This window comes from Mustela lutreola, chromosome 9, assembly GCF_030435805.1.
Source record: "Mustela lutreola isolate mMusLut2 chromosome 9, mMusLut2.pri, whole genome shotgun sequence".
NCBI classification, from domain to species: domain Eukaryota; kingdom Metazoa; phylum Chordata; class Mammalia; order Carnivora; family Mustelidae; genus Mustela; species Mustela lutreola.
Window position 1 is genome coordinate 25,547,028 of NC_081298.1, and position 22,245 is coordinate 25,569,272.

A 22,245-nucleotide genomic window follows, 5' to 3' on the forward strand; every position below is an offset into this window, starting at 1 on the left:
GGGAATTGTCATGGGTGTTTATCACTGAAGTCCGGGCACTGTGGGCTAATCCGACGGAGCCCCTGACCCAAAGGTGCCTCCTGGTGGTTGGTTCTAAAAATACTCCCATGTGTTCTGACTTGCTCTTTCTTATTAGAACAACGTACCAAACAAATAAAACTGAGGTTTTTTTTTCCTGAGTCCCAAACAAATAAACTCACGTACAACGTATTTTCTATAGGATAAATTCCTAGAAGCACACAGTGCAGGATTGGTGGACACAAGCATTTTAGATGTAGGCAAGTTACATCTAAACCTTTTTCCAAAAAAAAGTTTGCACCAGTTTGTGCTCCCTTTTTGGTTTATTTAAACTTAAATGAGACTGGGTAGATCACTTGCCTGAAGTGTCCTGTTCCTAAAATGAAAAGGCTGGATTAAAAAAAAAAAGTGTAAAGGAATCAGTCTTATTGGACAGCATGGCTCCTGCTTGACACTGAAGAGGTGGGTATCTTAGACCCATCTATGCTGAGCCGAGCTGGCAAAGGCCTGCAGGCAGTGACCTGCCCAAGGTCACACAGCTGGTGCGTCTCGGCTACCTTTGCTTCCCAGCCTGTCTGATCTCCAAACCCTTTGCTGCCTCCACTCCCTCCCTCTTGGAATGAATACTTCATTCATTCCACCAACAAACAGCCCTATGTGACTAAGGTGACCAGGCTCTCCGCTTCCTGTTGGGGGTGCCACAGTGAGCAAAAGCAGATGCACCCCTGCAAATACGAAAAATTTCACAAAGAAATGTATTCCCGCAAATGGAGCCAAATGGCCAGGGCAAGAGGCACAGATGGGAGCAGAGTGAGGAGGGGAGCCTGCAGACGGCCCAGCACACGCCTCTGTCTTTATCTTACAAGCACAAGGTGACCCTGAGGGGTTTTAAGCAGGGGTGGGTGACTGAGGGAAAGAGTGAGCAGAAAGATCACAGTGTGTTTTTAAAGTGGCTGTCTGAGTCTCCCTGGCCTTCCTGTGTCCCCTGGAGCCCCACCTGGGCCTCTGGGCCCATGGGACCTGTTGTGGCCCCGGGCTCCTCTGGTGTGGGGGGCGCATGGCCGTTGAGCCCATCTCCGGCAGCGAGGTCTGAAGCCCAGGCCACTTCCGCCCTTTGCTCTCCCTGTGGTTGGCTGGTGGGGCTGAGGCATCTCGGGCCAGTGTTGAGGGGAGCAGGAGGGGCAGCGGGACCGTCCCAGGAGGGGCTGTGGGACTCCCACCTGTCGGTGGTTCTGAAGGCCCACTTCAGCCTCTTCCTGCCCTTTGTCCTAGCCCTGGGTCCAGTCAGGAGGACCTCTCTGCAGGGCTCCTTCCCACCCCCGCCCCACTTCCCTTCCCCACTTCCTTTCCCCACCTTCCTCCTAGGCTGTGAGGTGGGACTCTTTGCTACGGAGGGGTGTTGGGGCGACCAACTTCTTTTCTGGACACTCCCTTTCAGCCCCTGATCCCTGCTGCCTTCCACTCTTCCCCTTCTCTGGTCCTTTCGTGGTCTCCCAGGCCTGACGCCAGCTTCGCCTCTCAATGTCAATCAGAATCCATTTCCCACCAACAGCATTTATGGGCTCCTCCCCGGGGCCAGTTCTGGGTAGATGAGGGGTACAGAGAGCAGGTGGCACTCTGCCCTCCGGAGCCCACAGCCCAGTGAGCAGACAGCAGAGCCAGGCCTGCGTGAGCAGGAGAAGCAGCTTTCCACACCTGTGTGTGCAGAGTGCTGTGGACCTGGGAGAAAAGGGGGAGGGAAAGGTAGTGGTCAGAGTCCCTGGCTTCCTTTCCGGGGTTTCCAACCAGAAGGCCTAGTGTGACGAGAAATTGTTGACCGGTCAGTTTGAGCAGAAAGAGAGAAGAGATCAAGACACACACACATACATTCTGGTTATTTAAAAGCTATTTAATTTGAAGGACTATTCTTTATTCTGAGACGATGACCTTCCTGTTCTTTGGGGTTTTAGTGTCCTTTCCGGGAGATACTTTGTTGTTTATTTGTTTTTTTTTTTTACTGTGGTAAAAAGCATGTAACATGAGCCCTTTCCTCTCGGGGCATTTTTAAGTGTGTGGTACAGTATTGCTAACTACTTGCACGACACTGTACAGCAGATCTCTAATACTTACTCATCCTGTGCAACTGAAACTCTTACCCTTGACCAACAGCTTCCATTCCTCTTGTCCCCTGTCCCTGAGAATCTCCTGGAAGTGGGATGGTGCAGTATGTGTCCTTCTGTGACTGGCTAAACTCACTCAGCGTTATGTCCTCGAGATTCATCTGTGTTGTAGCATGTGTTAGGATTTCCTTCTTTTTTGATGGCCAAATTATGTTCCCTTGTATGGGTGGATCCCATTTTCATTATCTGTTCATGCATCGATGGACATGTCAGCTGTTTCCGTCTCTTGGCCGTTGTGAATAATGCTGCAATGAACACGGGAGGGAAGATACCTCTTTGAGATCCTGATTACAGCTCTTTTGAATACATATCAAAAGTGGAATTGCCGGATCATATGGTAGTTCTAGTTTTAATTTTTTTCTTTTCTTTTCTTTTCTTTTTTTTTTTTTTTTTTCCCCAGAGAGGGAGATGGCTGTGGGGGTGTGTGTGGGGGTGGTGGCTAGTGCAGAAGAAGAGAGAGAGAGAGAGAGAGAGAATCAGTGTAGAGCCTGATGTGGGGCTCAATCTACAACCCTGAGATCATGACCTGAGCTGGAATCAAGAGTCAGATATTTAATGCACTGAGCCACCCAGGCGCTCCTATTTTTAATTTTTTTCGAAGAACCCCCATACTGTTTTCGCTAGCAGCTGCACCACCAACAGTGCACAAGGGTTTGTTTTTTTTTTCTCCACGTCCTCCAGTGTTTGTCTCTTGTCTTCTTGATTATAGCCATCTAACACGTGTGAGGTGATAGCTCACTGTGGTTTGATAGCCATTTTCCTGATGATTAGAGACGTTGAACATCTTTTCATGTGCCATTTTTATGTCTTCTTTGGAGAAATGTCTATTTAGGTCCTTTGCCCATTTATTATTATTTTTTAAGATTATTTACTTATTTATTTGACAGAGAGAGAGAGATCACAAGTAGGCAGAGAGGCAGGCAGAGAGAGAGGGGGAAGCAGGTTCCCCGCTGAGCAGAGAGCCTGATGTGGGGCTCAATCCCAGGACCCTGAGATCATGACCTGAGCCGAAGGCAGAGGCTCAACCCACTGAGCCACCCAGGAGCCCCATCCTTTGCCCATTTAAAAAAAATATTTTATTTACTTATTTGGGAGAGAGAGCATGCATGCACAAGTACAGGGAGGAGCAGAACGAGAGGGACAAACAGAGTCTGTGCTGAGCCTGAAGCCTGACGTGGGGTTTGATCTCATGACCCTAAGATCATGACCTGACCTGAAATCAAGAGTCAGACCCTTGGGGCGCCTGGGTGGCTCAGTGGGTTAAGCCGCTGCCTTCAGCTCAGGTCATGATCTTAGGATCCTGGGATCGAGTCCCGCATTGGGCTGTCTGCTCAGCGGGAAGCCTGCTTCTCTCTCTCTCTCTGCCTGCCTTTCCATCTACTTGTGATTTCTCTCTTTCAAATAAATAAATAAAATCTTTAAAAAAAAAAAAAAAAAGAGTCAGACCCTTAACTGACCGAGTCGCTCAGGCACTCCTTTGCCCATTTTTTAAATAAAATATTTTATTTACTTATTTGATAGAGAGCAAGAGAGCACAAGCAGGGGGAGTGGCAGAGGGAGAGAGAGAAACAGGCTCTTCACTGAGCACGGGGCCTGAAGCAGGGCTCGATCGCAGGACCCTTGGATCATGACCTGAGCTGAAGGCAGACACTTAACCAACTGAGCCACCCAGCAGCCCCTACATTTGCCCATTTTCTAATCAGGTTTTTTGTTTGTTTGTTTTGCTATTGAGTTGTTAGGAGTTCCTTTTGTATTTTAGATATTGATGGTTTGCAAATATTTTCTCTCATTCTGTAAGTCATCTTTAATTTTGTTGATTGTTTCTTTCTTTTTTTAAAAAAATTTTTTAAAAATAGGATTTATATCCAGCATGGGGTTTGAACTCATGATCCTGAGATCAAGAGTCATATACTCCACCAACTAAACCAGCCAGGTGCCACCAGTTGACTGTTTCTTTTGTCTGGCAGAAATTTCTTAGTTCAATTCAGTCCCACTTGTCTATTTTTGCTTTTGTTGTCTGTACTTTTGGTGTCATATCCAGGAAATCATTGCCAACACCAGTGTTATGAAGCTTTTCTCTTATGTGTTCTTCTAGGATTATATAGTTTCAGGGACTACTTTAAGTCTTCAATCCATGTTGAGTTGGATTTATCTTTATTTTTATTTTAGAGAGAGAGAGCAGCCAGAGGGAGGGGCGGAAGGAGAGGGGGAGAGAGAATCTTAAGCAGGCTCCGTGCTCAGTGGGGAGCCTGATGCAGGGCTTAGCCGCAGAACCCTGAGATCATGACCTGAGCTGAAATCAAGGGTTGGACACTAAGCAGACTGAACCACTCAGGTGCTCCATGTTGAGATGATTTTTGTGTGTGATAACATAAGGGCCCAGTTTCATTCTTTTGCATGTGAATATCTGGTTTTCCCAGCACCATTTGTTATTTGGTTTTAGGGCCTTCCTTGGCAGAATAACAAATGTTCAATCCTTTGCAGGTTCCCAGCGTTTCTTTAGAAATGTTACTTGTCTGTGAAATCTTGTGAACCAGACTTTCATAATTTGTTATAATGTCCAATTATAGTTTATAACTTAGGATGTGTGATCCAGTGTGCATATAGTTCTTATGAGATGAATGGGTCAGTCTAGAATATTTCAGAAAACCTGGGCTGTAGGGCCCATGTCCTTGGAGGCCACATCCCAGTCTGACTGACAGTTATTTCCTTATTTCCTTTTCCTCACCTTGAAGTTGATTTTACAGAGTAGGTGCTCAGTTAACATTTGATTGCCTCTGTGCACAGCCAGGGGTGCTGAGATCAGAGAAGTAAAGCCCTCTGCTCACATCACAGAGCAAGGCAGGCAGGACAGGGAGGGGCTCCCCCAGTTCTTAGGCCAGCACTGTTTTGACTCTGCTGTAGTTGACCTGTGGCTCTGCCTGTATTGAATAATGTTTTCTTCCCCTGTGGGCCAGACTGGTTGAGAAAGAGCTTTTTCCGAATGGGAAAGACTCAATTTTGTAGAGATGAGGCTTGAACCATCTCAGTGTCCCCCCACCCCACGCCCCCCAAGCTGCCAGCATGGCATCTGCCATGTGGAGAGGACATGGCAAGTGTCCAAAGGAAGGGATCACCGGCGATTTCAATTGTGGGTCAGCCTGAAGAACCAGAGAGTAGAACATTTAGATTCTGTTTCCTGCCCTGCCTTAGGTTAGATGTGATGTTGAACAGGTCCCCTCCTGTCCCTGTGCCTTAGTTGTCTCATCTGTTAATGATAAGAATAATAACAGGATGACATGTAATGAGTGCTTCCTACATGTCGGACACTGCTCAAAGCTCTGTTGTAGGGTGAAGACCCATTATCCCCTCCTGGTCGCCCCTGGGGATGGAGATATTTACACAGCCAATGTGTGATGAGGAAACAGAAGCCCAGAGGGGTCAAGTAACTAAACCAAGGTCACACAGCTAATTGGAGGGCAGCAGGGATTAGAATCCAAGCTGGCCAGCCCCAGAGACCACCTGATTACTGTATGATACTGAGCATCTAGGAGCTTTATCTTTTCTTGAGAGATTCTATAAGATGCAGAAAGCGGCAGCCATTTGGAGTCTGGGCAGCCGGCAGAAGGTTTCTGGTTGAGCTTCTTCAGGCTTATGTTAAGCAGCAACCATGCATATCTCTTCCTGGAAGGGAGGCAACTGTTGAGACAAAGTTACTGGGGAAGAATTTTGGCAGAGAGAAAAAAAGCAGATGGCAAGACCTGTCTCCCTGTCTCACGGCCTCTCCGTGGCCTCTTCTCCCTGAACCTCCCTGTGGCTGTCCACACCAAGGCACAGGCCACCTGTGGCCCTGACCTGCGCATCTTTCTGGGCACCAGTCTCATCCACTCTGGAGCCTTCTATGTGGCCAGAGTCAGCCTCGAAAGACAGCAATGGATCACATGGCACCCCTGCTTCAAGTCCTCCCGTGGCTTCTCAGAGCTCTCAGAATTAAACCCAGCGTGACCCCTGTCTACCTCTCTGACTTCATCTCCCACTGCCCTTCTACCCAGCACCCTGTAGCCCAGCAGTGCTGTCCCTGCCAGTGGCCACTGGCCACATGGGGCTGCTGAGCTCTTGAAATGTGGCCAGTCCAAATTGAGATGTTGCTTGTCCATATAAAATATGCACTGGCAGGGCGCCTGGGTGGCTCAGTCAGTTGAGCACTTGACTTCAGCTCAGGTCATGATCTCAGGGTCCTGGATTCAAGCCCCACTCTCAAGCTCTATGTCACATCCGGCTCTGCACTCTGAGCCCCTCCCTCTCCCTGCCCCTCCTCCTGCTTGTGCTCTCTCTCTCTCAAATAAGTAAATAAAATCTTTTTAAAAAATGAAATAAAATATACACTGACTCTCAAAGCAGTAGTCCAAATAATTGTATATAGATTATATGTAGAAATGATAATATTTTTTATAATTTGGAGTAACTAAAATACATTGTTAACATTAATTTCACTTTTTTAAAAAAGAGCTTATTTATTTATTTGACACAGAGCGAGAGATCGCAAGTAGGCAGAGGGGCAGGCAGAGAGAGGATGAAGCAGGCTCCCTGCTGAGCAGAGAGCCCCATGTGGGCTCGATCCCAGGACCCTGAGACCATGCATGACCTGAGATGAAGATAGAGGCTTAACCCTCTGAGCCACCCAGGCGCCCCTCACTTCTGTCTTTTCACTTTTTTATTGTGACTACTTGAAAATTGTCAGTTCCATGCATGGCTTATGTGTTATTCCTGCTGCAGCCCCCCGCCGGCCTCCAGCCCTTCCCAGCCTCAGGCAGGCAGGGCCCATGTATCCCGCTGCTCTCCGTGGCCCCCTACAACCGCAGTCTTCTTCATGTTTGCTGTCTTTCTTCCCCAGTTCCCCCAGGGCTCTTGGTCTGGCATCTGACTCTGGCCTGGCCAGGAAGAGCCTGTGGAGGAGGGAGGGATGGATGGGAGCTGGCCCCCACCATGTTCCTCAGCCTGGAGCGGTGGGAGGGGGCGAGCTGGAGCATGTAGCTGGAGCAGGTGATCAGCATCCTCAGAGGCTCTGAGCAGAGCACAGGTGGCTGTAATAGAGGGGTTTGGGGCTTTGGGTCTTGTGTGGGGTTTTGGGAACCTGCTATGTCAGTAGGACCAGGGGCATGGAGCCTCCCCAGGCTTCATCACAAGAACTCAGTTGGCACTGGGTGCCTGGGTGGCTCAGATAGTTGAGCCCCTGCCTTTGACTCAGGTCATGATCTCTGGGTTCTGGGGCCCCACATGGGGCTCCTGGCTCAGCGGGGAGCCTACTTCTCCCTCTCCCTCTGCCTCTTCCCCTGCTCATGCGCTCTCTCTTACTCTCTCAAATGAATTAAAAAAAAAAAAAAAAAAAACCTTAAAAAAAAAAAAGAACTCATTTGGCAGCCTGGGTCAGTGGCCATGTGCCAGGCCCTCGGGAAGTGCCAGAGCAGCCGACGTGGATTTGGGCTTTGCTGGGGCACCCCAGAGTCCCTTACAGCCTGGCTGCTAACCACATGATGACCTTCGAAGGTCACGCAGTTCCCCTCTAAGTGGGGACTGGCTCCCTGCCCAGAGCCTGTGAGGACCAGAGGGAGGGCTCTCTGTCCAGCATCAGCAGGGTACAGTACAGGCCATGTAGGTATTCGGGTCATCCGAAGGTCCTTGTGACCAGCTCCCCCTTCATGCTGTCAGCCACCTTTGCAAGACCCTGGCCACAGTGGCGATGGAAACAATGCATGGCTTTAGCTCCTGAGCCAGGGCCCCCTGCTCCAGGAGGATCACCCAGCCATCACCTCATGCTGTTTTCACCCTGAGGACCCTGACTTGAGCAGCATCTGGAAGAGGAAGAGATACCACCATTTCTATGAAAAGGGCCTGTGGGTTTTAATTGACCGCAGGCTCAGAGTGAGCCAACGGGTGACCTGATTGCTAAAATAGCCCAGGAGAAGGGTGGAAGCTTCCAGAACAGGGAGGGGGAGGCTAGGATCTCAGCTGGAAGGAAGTGAGGGCACCATTCTTGGAACCCGCCCAAATCCACAGCCCCAGTGAGCAGGGAGGTCCCTCTCTGGAAACTCTGCTTTAGTCCAGCTCCTTTGGGTGAGAATGGGGCGAGGCGGGAGGGGGCAGCACAGGAGGTAGTTCCTAGAGCACAGTCACCCGGGAGGGTGGATGCAGGCCAGCACCCCCGGGCTTCACCCCACAGGTTAGAAGAAACCCAAGCCTGGAGGTCAGAAGCCCAGGGAGACCCGTTGGGTCTGGTGCTCCAGTCCCACGTGGGGAAGCCGAGAGCCAGCCTAAGGCCGCGGTGGGAGGGTGACACAGGTCAGTGCTCCTCCAGCCTTCCTGCTGCACTCAGCAGCTCTGAAAGAAATGCAAAGAACAAAGAAGATGACTTCTCTCATGCAGCAGATAATGAATGCTCTGATTCTCAGCCCCTGAGAGCATCAAATCCCAGTGTCCCTGGCCAGGAAATTTACAACCTGCCATTGACCCTTCTGAAAGGCCTGGGCAAGGCAGTGTCCCCTTGCCGGTTCCTCCACAGGCAGAGATGGCCGGTGAATCCCACAACCTCTGTGCCGGCTGTCCTCAGCTCCAGTGGCCTGGCCAGGGTCCCGCAGCTCTGGTCAGTGCTGGACTGGTCAGTGAGGACAGAGCCCAGAGGCTACCCAGCTCTGTGTGGAGGGTGGGTGGAGGTGGAGGGAATGAGCCTGGGCAAGGGCAACCCCTCCCCTGCCTTTCTCTTTTATGTCTAATGATAAAAGCAATTCATACTCACGGTAAAATTTGGAAACTACAAAAAGGTGCAAAGGAGAAAATGAAAGTCATCTGTCATCTCACTGCCCAGAGATAACTGTCATTGCTATTTTGTTGTATTTCTCTCCAGTAATGTTCTTCTATGTGGATCATACATATGCATATAAGTATATATTTTAATTGTAATATTCTCTAGAGCCGGCTCCCCCCTCCCCCGACATTATATGGTGAATATTTTCTCACAGTGTTAACATTTCCTTTAAAGTTACTTAATGGCTTTATAATATTGTCTTAATAATTTATTTAGCTATTCTCCTACTATTTTTTTTTTCATTTTCCTACCTAGTTTGACTTTTTTTTTTTTTTTTAAACCAAGGGGATTTGGCAGTTTTAAAAATTCCTCTTAGTGGTGACTGGGTGGCTCTGTCGGTTGAGTGTCTGACTCTTGGTTTCTGCTCAGACCGTGATCTCAGGGTCGTGAGATCGAGCCCCACACTGGGCTCCATGCTAGGTGTGGAACCTGCTTGAGATTTTCTTTCTCCCTCTGCTCCCCCTTCCCCCCACCCCACACGTGCACTCTCTCATGCTTTCACTCTCTGTCTCAGAAAATACCCCAGGGTGCCTGGGTGGCTCAGTGGGTTAAAGCCTCTGCCTTCAGCTCAGGTCATGATCCCAGGGTCCTGGGATCAAGCCCCACATGGGGCTCTCTGCCCAGCAGGGAGCCTGCTTCCTCCTCTCTCTGACTGCCTCTCTGCCTACTTGTAATCTCTGTCTGTCAAATAAATAAATAAAATCTTAAAAAAAGAAAAAGAAAGAAAAAGAAAACACCCCAAACATTTAAAATTCCACTTAAAAATATAAATCCAGCTTTTTGGCTGCTGAGATGGAGCAGTTCCAAGGTACCCTCTCTGCCATTCACACTGAGAGGGGCCCATCAGTTTCACAGCTCAGGTGACATCTGGAAACACAAACGCAAAAACAAAACCAAGTTGGAGGTTGCTTAGGAAAGGAGCTTCCCTCTGTGGGCTGTAAACGTGCCTCTCCTTATGCATGTGAGCCTGGCGTGTGAGCTGGTGGAGAGGACCGACCAACCCTGGTTCCCATTTTGCCTGTGCATAAGCTGGGGTGATCTTGGGCCATCCTTCCACTGCCCCATTTCTCCCTTTCCCAGGCTGTGATATGGACCTAATGTTGGAGGCGCTGGACCCAATCGCCAAAATGCTACCTCTGAGCTGGGACTGTCGGTAGGGAGCCAGAGGGACAAAGGTGTGGTGAGGCCTGGGTCGCCTTGGGCAAGTGGCCTTCCACTTGGTGAGAGTTGTTGTGCCCCCACCCCCAGGAGTTGGTGGCTACACCCTGAATGGGTGGCCCCTGTTGACTTTCCAGTTGGCTAGACCCCTCCGAACAGCTCTGGCCTGCCCAGGGCCTTGATTTAGTTCCTAGGGAAGGCACTAGTTGGGTTTCCCTGCCCTTTCTGGATCCCTGTTCAGCAGCCCAGAACCAGGCCTAAGTAGGACCTTGAAGAACCCCTGGAGAAATTTCCCATTGTGTTCAGGACTGAAGGGGGATGCAGGCAGGGTTCCTGGAGGGCTGGGGCTGGAAACCACTAGAGTCTAGGCTCCAGGAGGGCAGGAGCCTTGTGCTTCTCATTACATGCTGCCCTCAGCATCCAGCCGTGGGTCTGGCCCACAGTATGCCCTTAGCAAATACTAATACACTCTGGTAAGTGGTGGTCTATTGCTGCCTCAGTTTCCCTTTCTTTCTTTCTTTTTTTTTTTTTTTAAGATTTTATTTATTTATTTGCCAGAGACAGAGGGAGAGAGAGCGAGGGAGCACAGGCTGACAAAGAGGCAGGCAGAGGCAGAGGGAGAAGCAGGCTCCCTGCCGAGCAAGGAGCCCGATGTAGGACTCCATCTCAGGACCCTGGGATCATGACCTGAGCCGAAGGCAGCTGCTTAACCAACTGAGCCACCCAGGCGTCCCTCAGTTTACCTTTCTGTTCTGCTCGGCCAAGAGCTCTGTGAGAGCACAAATGGGACTGGTTTGCCTGAGTTCTCAGTGCCCAGCAAGACACTGGCATGTAGAGAGGGTCCATGAATGCATAAGCAGATCATAAATGATTGATGAATACGGGGTGCCTGGGTGGCTCAGTGGGTTAAAGCCTCTGCCTTTGGCTTGGGTCATGGTCCCAGGGTCCTGGGATCGAGCCCTGCGTCGGGCTCTCTGCTCTGCGGGGAGCCTGCTTCCCCCTCTCTCTCTGTGTCTGCCTCTCTGCCTACTTGTGATCGCTTTCAAGTGAATAAATAAAATCTTAAAAAAAAAAAAAAGATTGATGAATAAGTTATGCCCGAAGACAGTCAGAGCTCAGGAGGCAAGCCCTCCCTTCTCCCTACCTCCTCTCCATAGTAGGTCCTTACCTTCCCTCTGAAGGGTCCCAGATGATCCCTTCCTCTGTCCTTCCTTGGTTGAAGTTGGCCACCAGGAACCTCTGACTGTGTGACTTTGGGCAAGTCACTCCACCTCTCTGAGCCCCATTGCCTCTTCGGTAAAATGAGGCAGATATGATGCATTGAAAGGGCTTTGTGAGGGTCGTGCCAGGTTGCATAGCCTAACCGATGCATGGCAGGAGGTGGGTACCCAAGAAGCAGCCACTTACATTGCCAGTGGTGCGGCCCTGTATCCGTGACGAGCTCCCCGACATTGCGACCACCTGACTATTGGAGGGGCCTGGGCTAATCTTGGACTGGGGCTACCTGAGGGGGCCACGGAGTGTTACAGATCCCCTGAGACCCCAGCAGCTGTCCCTGGCATTTTGCCCTTGGCTCTGTCATTCACTGTCCTTTTCCCTGCTGGGAAGACACACGCTGTAGCTGGCCGGCGGGGGGGGGGGGTGTGGGGGTGTGGGTGGGGCTCTGCTGGGAGGCAGACCCGCTGCTCTCCTGACGCCCCTGGGGCGGGAAGGGAAGCTGACTGTGCTGCCAGGAGAGCTTTCCCACCTGGCTGCCCTGGCCCGTGCAGGGCAGGCCCCCAGGGTCCTCTTGGCTTGCCACTCAGCTCTCCAGATCTCCAGTCTCCAGGCTTTAAAAGGGGGAGAAGACTTACAGGTTTGATGAGAGGAACAAGTGAAACACCGCACTTTCACTGCTGCTGTGCAAGCTCCCAAGGCTGCAGTACAGTAACTACTAACTTGACTAGGAGCCAGTCCGTGGCCTTGGGGGCGGGGGAAATGGCGTGGGGGTGGGGTGGGGTGCATGCCTGTGGACGCTTGCAGCTGGGGGAGGGTCCACCAGCTGTTGCTGCTGAGTGTCTCTGGCTCTGCATCTGGCCCTCCCACATAGTCGCTGTGGGACACAGACAGGTGACTTCCCTGTCTCAGCCTCAGAGTCCTCCTCCACAGAATGTGGGCAGCCACCCTCCTGGATTCCTGGGAGAACCCCTGAGGCTACGCATGCCAAGTCTAGCCTCAGCTGCTGTGACAGCCCCAGGCACCTGGGCTTCCCAGCACCTGGGCGCAGTCACCTGGGCTCCCTGGACCTCAGTTGGCCCATCTGTGCTATAAAGATGATCACACCCATGGCTTCAGATCATTGGGATGGTTTCATAAGCCAACCACGGAAGCCACCTAGCACAAGTGGTCAGCATACAGAAGGCACTCATTAGCTCGTTATCATGGGGTTCTGTGCTGCTAGTAGCAAAGCCAGCCAAATGAGACCCTGCTCTTTGCCCAGGGCTTCTCCCTCTGGCCTGCCATAGGAGGCTGGTGTGGATGGGAGCACAGTGACCTGCCTCAGGTTTGCCAGGCCAGAACTGCAATCCCAGTGTCTGGAGCACAGAGTGGTGGTGGTGGGGGGGGTGGGGGTAGGGGGGATGGCTGAGTCTCCAGGAAGCTGTGGTGGAGGCTGGGCCTTGGGGATTCAGCTAAGCCCTGGGGAGGCCAAGCAGAGGATGACTCTTGGGCTTGTCCTGAACGTGCCTCTGTGTCATCTCCCCGTGCCCCAGGTCCACTGTTCTGCCCACACAATGGCAGAGCTCCAAGGGGTTGCCCCAAAACAGACACACAGCTTTATTGTGTTTTTCTAGCTATGAAAGTATTTCTTGTTCACTGCAGAAAAAAAATTGCAAAAATTCAGAAATACGTAAATTAAGAACACCCCAAATCCCAAACTTCCAGAGGTTTTTGTGCATATATACATATGGATATCGATTGTTTTTACAAGAATTGAATCTTATGATGCTTGCTTTAAAACTTGAAATGAGTATACTTGATTTTTAACTATTTTGTTACAAAATATGACACAGAAAGACCATATAAAATAATCGTTTATTTGGAACCACTGCCCAGTGACGAACTCTGCCAGCCACCCTAACCCGCGGTATGCCCCCTTCCCTGACCTCCCCACAAAAAGTTACTGTGCTCCTGACTTTTTTCTTTTTTAAATAATCTCTTCTCCCAACATGGGGCTTGAACTCATGACCCTGAGATCAAGAGTCACATACTCTACTGACTGAGCCAGCCAGGTGCCCTCCTCCTTTTTTTTTCTTTTTTTAAAGTAAGCTCTATGCCCAACATGGGGTTTGAGCTCACGACCCAGAGATCAAGACTCACAGTCCACCAACTGAGCCCAGCCAGACACCCCACTGTTATCATGACTTTAAAGGTCATCACTTATCACCCAGTGTGAATCCCTAGATACTATAATTTTGTCTAAAAAAATCTGTCTTTTAAGTCCCTTTTAATCTATAGATTTTTTAAAAATTTCATTGATTTTTAAAAAAAAGATTTTTTATTTATTTGACAGAGAAAGAGAGAGAGCATAAGCAGGGGGAGCAGCAGTTTGAGGGAGAGGGAGAAGCAGGCTCCCTGCTGAGCAAGGACCCTGGGATCAGGACCTGAGCCAAAGGCCGACGCTCAACCTACTGAGCCACCCAGGTGCCCCTACAGTTTTATTTTTTAAACTTTCTTGTTTTTAAACTTGGGAGTATATCATAGACCTTGTCCATGTTAGTAAATGTGACTCTTGTTTTTAATCTTTTTTTTTAATGATTCCATGGTTCCATGCCAAGGTTGAACGTAATTGACTGGTTCCCCTACTGGTGGACACTTGGGGGTTACTCTCACACTTTTGCTGTTATGAACAATACTGTGATGGAAATCTTTATACATAAGTTTTTATGCACTTGAGTAATCCCTAGAAGTAATTTCTAGAATTAGAGTCATGGGTCCAAAGAATAGTGTTTTTTCTTTTATTTTTTTTATTTTAAAATTTTTTAAATTATTTTTTTAAAAAGATTTTATTTATTTATTTGATAGAGATCACAAATAGGCAGAGAAGCAGGCAGAGAGAGAGAGGAGGAAGCAGGCTCCCTGCCGAGCAGAGAGCCCCATGCAGGGCTCTATCCCAGGACTCTGGGATCATGACCTGAGCCAAAGGCAGAGGCTTTAACCCACTGAGTCACCCAGGTGCCCCAAGAATAGTGTTTTTTTAAGTTAATTAATTATGGGGCACCTGGGTGGCTCAGTGGGTTAAAGCCTCTGCCTTTGGCTCAGGTCATGATCCCAGAGTCCTGGGATCCCACATCGGGCTCTCTGCTCAGCAGGGAGCCTGCATTCCCCTCTCTCTCTGCCTGCCTCTCTGCCTGCTGGTGATCTCTGTCTGTCAAGTAAATAAATAAATTCTTTAAAAATAAAACAAAATAAAATAAATTAATTACTTTATTTAATCTTTTTAAAAAGATTTTTATTTATTTATTTGACAGACAGAGATCAGAAATAGGCAGAGAGGCAGGCAGAAAGAGAAGAGGAAGCAGGCTCCCTGCTGAGCAGAGAGCCCGATGTAGGGGCTCAATCCCAGGACCCTGAGATCATGACCTGAGCTGAAGGCAGAGGCTTAACCCACTGAGCCACCCAGGTGCTCCTATTTATTTACTCTTAAAAATCTTATTTATTTGAGAGAAAGAAAGAACATGAGGAGGGGAATAGTGGGGAGTGGCAGAGGGAGAGGAGAAGCAGACTTCCCACTGAGCAGGGAGCCAGACAAGGCAGGGGGTGGTCCTTAATCCCAGGAACCCTGAGATCAGGCGCTAAGCCACAGGCAGACACTTAACCAATTGAGCCACCCAGGCACCCCATTTTTTAAAAACAATTTTATTGAGATTTGACTCGCTTGCCATACAATTCACTCATTTAAAGCATACAATTCATTAGTTTCTAGTATAGTCAGCATTGTGCAATCATCACCACATCCAATAGCATCCCATAAAGAACTCCACACCCCCCATCTCTCCCTAATCACCTCCTTCTAGCTCTAGGCAGCCACTGCTATAAAAGTGTCTGCTTTCTGTTTGTAGAGCTTTGCCCATTATGGACTCTTCATATCAATGAAATCATATAATGTGTGGTCTTTTCTGAATATAATCTGTGGTCTTTTCAGTATTTAATTCTGGGTTGTTTTTTTTTTTAAGATTTTATTTATTTGAGAGAGAGAGAGATCGTGAGAGAAAGCACGAGCCCCTGTGGGGGGCGAGGGAGAAGCAGACTCCACGCTGAGCAAGGAGCCAGAGGATTTGGGACTCAATCCCGGACCCTGAGATCATGACCTGAACTGAAGGCAGATGCTTAACTGAGCCACCGAGGCACCCCAGTATTTAATTCCTTTTTATTGCTGAATAATATTTCTGTGTGTGGAGAGACCACATTTTATTTATCCATTCATCAGTCGATGGGCACTTGGGTTGTTTCTACTTTCTTAGCTATTACGAACAATGCGTCTGTGAACATTCATGTAAATTTTGGGGTAAGTGTGTATTTTAATTTGTCTTGGATCTCTGCCTCCCTGGGTCACATGAAACTGCTGGGTCCCATGGTAATTCTATTTAATCTTTTGAGAAACTCCCAGACTGTTTTTCAAGGCGGCTCCAGCATTTACCTTCCTACCAGTAGTGTGGGACGGTTCCGACTTCTCCACATCCTTCCAACACTGTCTTTTTGAGGATAGCAAACCTAGTGTGTGCAAAGTAGCATCTCCTGGTTTTGCTTTGCATTTCCCTGATGGCTAGTGATCTTCGGCATCTTTTCATGAGCTTATGGACCATTTGTATTATCTCCTTTGGATCCATGTTTATTCCGATTTGCCCATTTTTAAATTGGATAATTTTCTTTAATCATTGAAAGAATTATTATTTTTTTAAGATCATTCTATTTATTTATTTGACAGAGAGAGAGACACAGCAAAGGAGGGAACACAAGCAAGGGGAGTGGGAGAGGGAGAAGCAGGCTTCCTGCTGAGCAGGGAGCAGGACCCTGGGATCATGACCTGAGCTGAAGACAGATGCTTAACTGGGCCACCCAGACACCCCAAAAGAATTATTTATATATTTCGGTTACATTTCCTTATCAGATACATGGTTTGCAAATATTTTCTCCCATTCTATGTTCTTTCTTTGTTTTTTTTTTTTATAAAGATTTTATTTATTTATTTGACAGACGGATCACAAGTAGACAGAGAGGCAGGCAGAGAGAGGGGGAAGCAGGCTCCCCACTGAGCAGAGAGCCCAATGTTGGGCTCGATCCCAGGACCCTGGGATCATGACCTGAGCTGAAGGCAGAGGCTTTAACCCACTGAGCTACCCCGGCGCCGCTCCATGTTCTTTCACTTTAATTCTTTCCTCCTTTCCTCCCTCCCTCCTTTCCTTCCTTTCTTTCTTTCTAAAAAGATCTTATTTTAAGTACTCTCTACACCCAACATGGGGCTCAAACTGACAACACTGAGACTGAGTCACATGCTCTGCCAACTGAGTCAGACAGGCACACTGTCTTTTCACTTCCTTAACAATGTCCTTTGTAGCCCAGAATTTGTTATTTTGATGATGTCCAATTTACCTGCTTTTTTTTTTCTTTTCTGTGCTTTTGTGTCTTCTTATTGGCTGATCCTAGGTCATGAAGATTTAGGCCTATGCTTTGTTTTAAGGGTTTTATAGTTTTGGTTTTTTTTAAAGATTTTATTTACTTATTTGACACAGAGAGAGAGATCCCAAGTAGGCAGAGAGGCAGGCAGAGAGAGGGGGGAAGCAGGCTCCCCGCGGAGCAGAGAGCCCGACGTGGGGCTCGATCCCAGGACCCTGGGATCATGACCCGAGCCGAAGGCAGAGGCTTCAACCCTCTGAGCCACCCAGGCGCCCCAGGTTTTATAGTTTTAATGCGTATATTTGAGTCAAAGATCAGTTTCGAGTTAATTTTTGTGTGGGGTGTTGTAAGGAAGATGCCCAGACTCTTTTTGGCATGTGGGTATCTAATTACCCCAGCACCATTTGTTGGAAAGCTTGTCTTTTCCCCACTGAATTGTCTGGGCACTCTTGTTGAAGATCAATTGTCTGTAAGTGTGAGGGTTTATTTTTGGACTCTGATTCCATTCCATTAATCTATGCATCTATCTCTGAGCCAGTACCACACTGTTTTAATTACTGTAACTTTGTAGAAAACTTCCTCTGGGTCCTCCAACAATGTTCTTCTTTTTCTCAGTATTGTTTTGGGTGTTTGGGGTCGCTTGAATTTCCATAAGAATTTTAAGATCAGCTTGTCAATTTCTGCAAAGAAGCAAGTTGGAATTTTGAGGGGGATGGGGTTGAATCTGAAGATTGATTTTGGGAGTCTTGCTATCTTAACAGTACTGGGTCTTCAGATTCGTGAACATGAGATGTTTATCCATGTATTTAGGTCTTCTTTAATTTTTTTCAACAATATTTTGTAATTTTTAGAGTATAAATTTTATACTTCTTTTGTTAAATTATTTGTAAGTGTTTTATCCTCTCTGCGGTGTAAATGAAATTAGTTTCTTAATTACATTTTTGAAGTGTTCATTGCCAAGTACCCAGAGAAACAATTGACTTTTGTATATTCATTTTGTATCCTGTATCCTTGCTGAACTCATTTATTAGTTCTAACTTTTTATGTGTAGATTCTTTAGGATTTTCTATTTACAAGATCATGCCATCTGAAACTATAGTTTTGCTTCTTCCTTTGCAATCTGGATGCTTTTATTTTCCCTTGTCTGAGTGCCCTGGCCGGAACTTCCAGCACAATGTTGAATAGAAATGGCAAGAGTGGGGGTGCCTGGTGGCTCAGTCCTTGAGTATCTGCCTTCGGCTCAGGTCATGATCCCAGCATCCTGGGATCGGGCTCCCCGCATCGGGCTTCCCGCTCAGCAAGAAGCCTCCTTTCCCTCTCCTGCTGTGTTCCCTCTCTTGCTGTGTCTCTCTGTCAAATAAATAAATAAAATATTTAAAAAAAAAAAAAAGAAGTAGCAAGAGTGGACATCATTTTCTGGTCCTGATCTCAGGAAAGCATCGTCTTTCACAGTTAGTATGATACCCAATACTCACTGTAAGGCTCATTTTAGGATTTCCTGAAAAGTTGGCTGCTTATAGCTTCACTATTAGCAGTGTATGAGAGGGCCACCCCAGGTCCCCATGGCCCTTGCCAGTAGCTCCAGGTTTTGGAGGTGAGGAACCCAAAGCCAGATAGGGAAGTGCTGTGTACCCTATCATAGGCGCAGCTGCCTACCATCCAGTTGTCCATGGTCACTGAGGAGTGAGCCTCCTGAACCCTCAGTCTTCCTTCCCCTGATGGGAAGGGGAGACCCAGCAAGAGCAGCCACTGGTGAAGAAGGAGGTCTGGGTTCTGTTCTGGGCTTGGCTACTGACTTGGGCAAGTTACTCTCATGACCTTGGGCAACTTACTCCCTCCCCCACAGTCCCCAGGCCTTGGTTTTCCTATCTGTGCAGTGGTTGAGGTGGTCCACTCTGACCTCTCCAAGTCTGACCACCCACCCTTAAACCTGCTGCTGCGTCTGCCACTGCCCCCATGTGGCCACCAGAGGGCGCAGCAGACCAGCATTTGGCCCAGCTAGGGCGCCGGGAGCCCTGGGGATGCTGAGGCAGGTTGTGTTTTTAAGAAACTGCTAGCTTTGCTTTCTTGGGTTTCCTTGTGGCTAGACCTGCCTGGGGCCCTTTGTCCCGTTTCTCTGGCTGAGTCCTGATCTCTGAGGAGGGAATATGGAAACATCATCCCCAAGGCCAGTAACCTTGTGCTCATCCTTGCCTGCTTTGGGTTGGCTGCCTAAGGTCCAACATCAGGGCCAATGGCCTTGAGTTTCTCAGCCTGGAAAGGTTTCTACTGTCCCTGGGCCCCTTATAGGCACTGCATCCTTTCCCTACTGCATTGCATGGCAGTAGAGAGCCCCCCTTTAGGACATGGATGGATTCTTGCTGTGGGTCCTGGACAGTGTAGTGTCTGAAACCACATCATCTGGGACTCCCAGATACCTCAAGTGACAGACCCCAAACCTCAGAAGCAGGTACCATAGGCACTTCCCAGAACTGAGTATCTATGCCTTTGTGAAGGCTTCTCCAGGGAGCACCAGAGGGGCCCTATCAGCCCTCTCCAGGCTCCCCCAATGCTGACGTTACCCTCCCAAAAGAAAGCAACCTTAGCGTTCAAATGGAGCTCCACGTCAAAGCAGCGGCTCTCAGCCCCTTGCATGGAGGGCACTGGAGCTCCCCCTTGGATGCCTGCCACCTTTGCCTTGCATTCCCCTTATTGGTGTGTTTTCCCTCCTTCCAGACTGGGTCCTCTTGAAGGCAAGAGTGAGTGCCCTGTTCTCTTAGGTCCCTGTGTCTGGTTCAGGACTTGGCATCCACTAGAAGCTCAACAGATGTTGCCATGGGAACCCTGAGCCCATTTTCTCCTCCCACTCAAGGGACCAGGGCCGTCTCTGGCCCTCGCTGAGCTGTTTGACTTGGGGGGCGGGTCACTTAGCTTTCTGAGCACCCATTGTGTTTGCTTCTCGACTCTTCTACTTTCCTCAGAAGGTTATGGGGTCAGAGAGGACACGAGAGCCCTGGTGGGAAGGGTGACATGCTCTCGCTGTGTCCGATAGAATTGCTCTGAGACGACTCAGCTGTGCTGTCAATAAGGAGGTCACCTGGAAGTGGTGGGCACTGGGCCACACCTACCGGCGTCCCCTGAGTTTTTACATAATAATGGCTGGCATTTCGGGGCCTGTTCTGTGGACCAGACATTGTGCTAAGTGCCTCACCTGGATTCTCTCTCTTGGTCCCCTCAGCGACCCTTTGAGTAGCAGCATCGCCATCCTCAGCTTTGCAGACGGGGAGCCCAAGGCTCCAGAGCAATTAGCTACTGTGCCCAAGGCCACACGGCTGGCAAGTGGTGGGCATGGGACTGGGAGCTCTGGCCCTGGGGCGGGGGTGCTCTTAGCCACCGATCCACGCCCTGCCCTGCAGGAGCAGGCAGTCGGAGCTCTTATTGTCTACTATCTAGGAACTCTGAGGACCAGACATCCTTGCTTCCCGTCTTCCTTTTCTAGATTTGTGTGCTGAGACCAGAAAGGAACATAGTCTCTCCACCTTTGTCTTTCTCTCTCTCACACACCGGCGGGGCATGGCGGGTAGAGCAGGCCCCCGGCTAACGTCAGGTGTGTTACAACAGGGAAACTGGGTGAGGCCCAGAATCTGTCATTCCAGAAGTCATCGTGGGGCCTCGTTCCCACCAGCTCACCTCCCATCCTGATGGAGCTCATTCGCCCAACTCGGGGTTCTTGGGAGCCGGGCGAAAGGAAGTGAACCTCAGAGGCTCAGAAGGATGCTCTCCTACCAGCCCAGACCTTGGGCACCAGCAGGCTCCTCCCCCCCCAACGCCTGGGCCCTTATCGGGAGCGCAATTTGGGCTGGTGGGGAGGGGGAAGTCTGAGGCCCCAAGCTCTGGCAAGGTGGGTAGGAGAGATAGGGAAGTGGGGAGGGGGCCATGGGGCCCTGCTGGGAGGGCCCTGAGCATGGAAGGGATGCCCAGAGCCGGTGCTGTCCTTGCCGGCCTGGCCTCTTGACATGGTTCCAGAGCTGCTCCTGCCTTCCTCCCTTGCCAGGCAAGCCACCCGCACCTTTAATTAGCAAGCAGCAGCCTCTCCCCGATTCATCACAGTCACTGTTTAATTAGCCGCGCACAAGGCGCCCCTACCCCCAGCTCTGGGTGGAGCAGCCTGCCTCTCTCACGGAGGCTGCCACCACCTCATGGTGTCCCCTGTCACATGCCCCCCCCCCCCATACTTATGCTGCTCCCCAGAAGGGGGGATGGGGCGGGCACGCCTGGCTGAAACCTCAAGGAGATTCTGGGCACTGACGCTTGTATTCAAAGCATCCAGCAAACATTATTAGGGCTTCGAGTCTGCGCCAGGCTGGCGCTGGGCGGAACCCAGGCTGGATGGGGGCGGCCGGCCTTGGTCCCGTCCAAGGGCTCCAGAGTGGCTTTTCCCTTTAGGGGGTGCCCAGACCCCTCTCCGGCTGGTCCCAGGGTGTTGGGAAAAGCCCAATAACCCTCCCCGTTGCTCCACTTCTCCCCACACCCCCATCCAGGCAGGGATGACCACTTCTTCCTTTCCCTCCCTGCCCCAGAGCCCAGCTAGCCCCCTGAGAAGGCGGCCTCCTCTAGGATGGAGAGGGCCCATCCTCCACCCCCGCCTCTCCAGGGGTCAGATCCTGGAGGCCCCGGCTAAGGCTATGGGCAAAGGGAGGGGATGGGGGATCTCAGCGCCCCTCTGGGAAGTCGGGGGTTCAGGAGAGAGCCCATGAACCAGCCGCCTCTGTTTCCCTGCAGCAGGGTGGAGCCCGTCGATGGTGGCCCTGGGAGTGGAACTGGGAGAGTCACAACCCCAGGGCAGGCAGCTGGAGGCCGCAGGCTCAGGTTCCATCCCTGCCCTGTGCCCCAGTCCATCCTGGGGCTTCAGGCAAATCAGTTGCCCTGGGGCCTCAGTGTCCTGCCCACAGAAGGGTGCTGGCCCCCCTGCTCTGATGCGGACTGAGGACACAGAAGGACTTGCGTTCATTCTGGTACAGAGGGCAGCCCCAGAGTCCATCCTCTCGGGCGCTAATGACCTGTGCGGCCTTGGCCTGCCACCAAACTGTGCCGTGCCTCAGTCTCCCCATAATTAGTAGCTACCTCGTGGGCTGTCCTAAGGATTAAATGATTACAATATTTAGTACACTCAGAACCGTGCATGGCAGAGGGAGTCCTCAGTAATCATCGGCCCTCCCTTTACCGATCACTGTTTATTGTCAGGTCTGAGGGACTTGGTGGTGAGTTAAGTACGGCCACCTCCCTGCTTCTCAGAGTTTTCCTTCCGGCAGTTGAAAACCAGTATATAGAGGCCTCTGGGTGGCTCAGTGGGTTAAAGCCTCTGCCTTTGGCTCAGGTCATGATCCCAGGGTCCTGGGATCGAGCCCCGCGTCGGGCTGTCTGCTCTGTGGAGAG

The 22,245-nt window shown here is 50.0% G+C and overlaps 1 protein-coding gene across 6 annotated transcripts in view; it reads left to right on the forward strand.

Annotated features, from left to right (window-relative positions):
* COMMD7 (COMM domain containing 7) overlaps positions 1–22,245 on the forward strand; it is an 80,044-nt gene that overhangs the window by 42,114 nt on the left and 15,685 nt on the right. The window contains exon 10 of one of the 6 annotated variants that reach the window (XM_059133557.1): positions 15,390–16,030. The exons of 4 other annotated variants lie outside the window; for them this stretch is intronic. In XM_059133557.1, coding sequence (XP_058989540.1) covers positions 15,390–15,523 — 134 coding nt within the window. In that variant the 3' untranslated portion in view covers positions 15,524–16,030. Of the gene's footprint in view, positions 1–15,389; positions 16,031–22,245 lie in introns of those variants that run through there. One more of the 6 variants, XM_059133558.1, reaches the window with a different exon arrangement.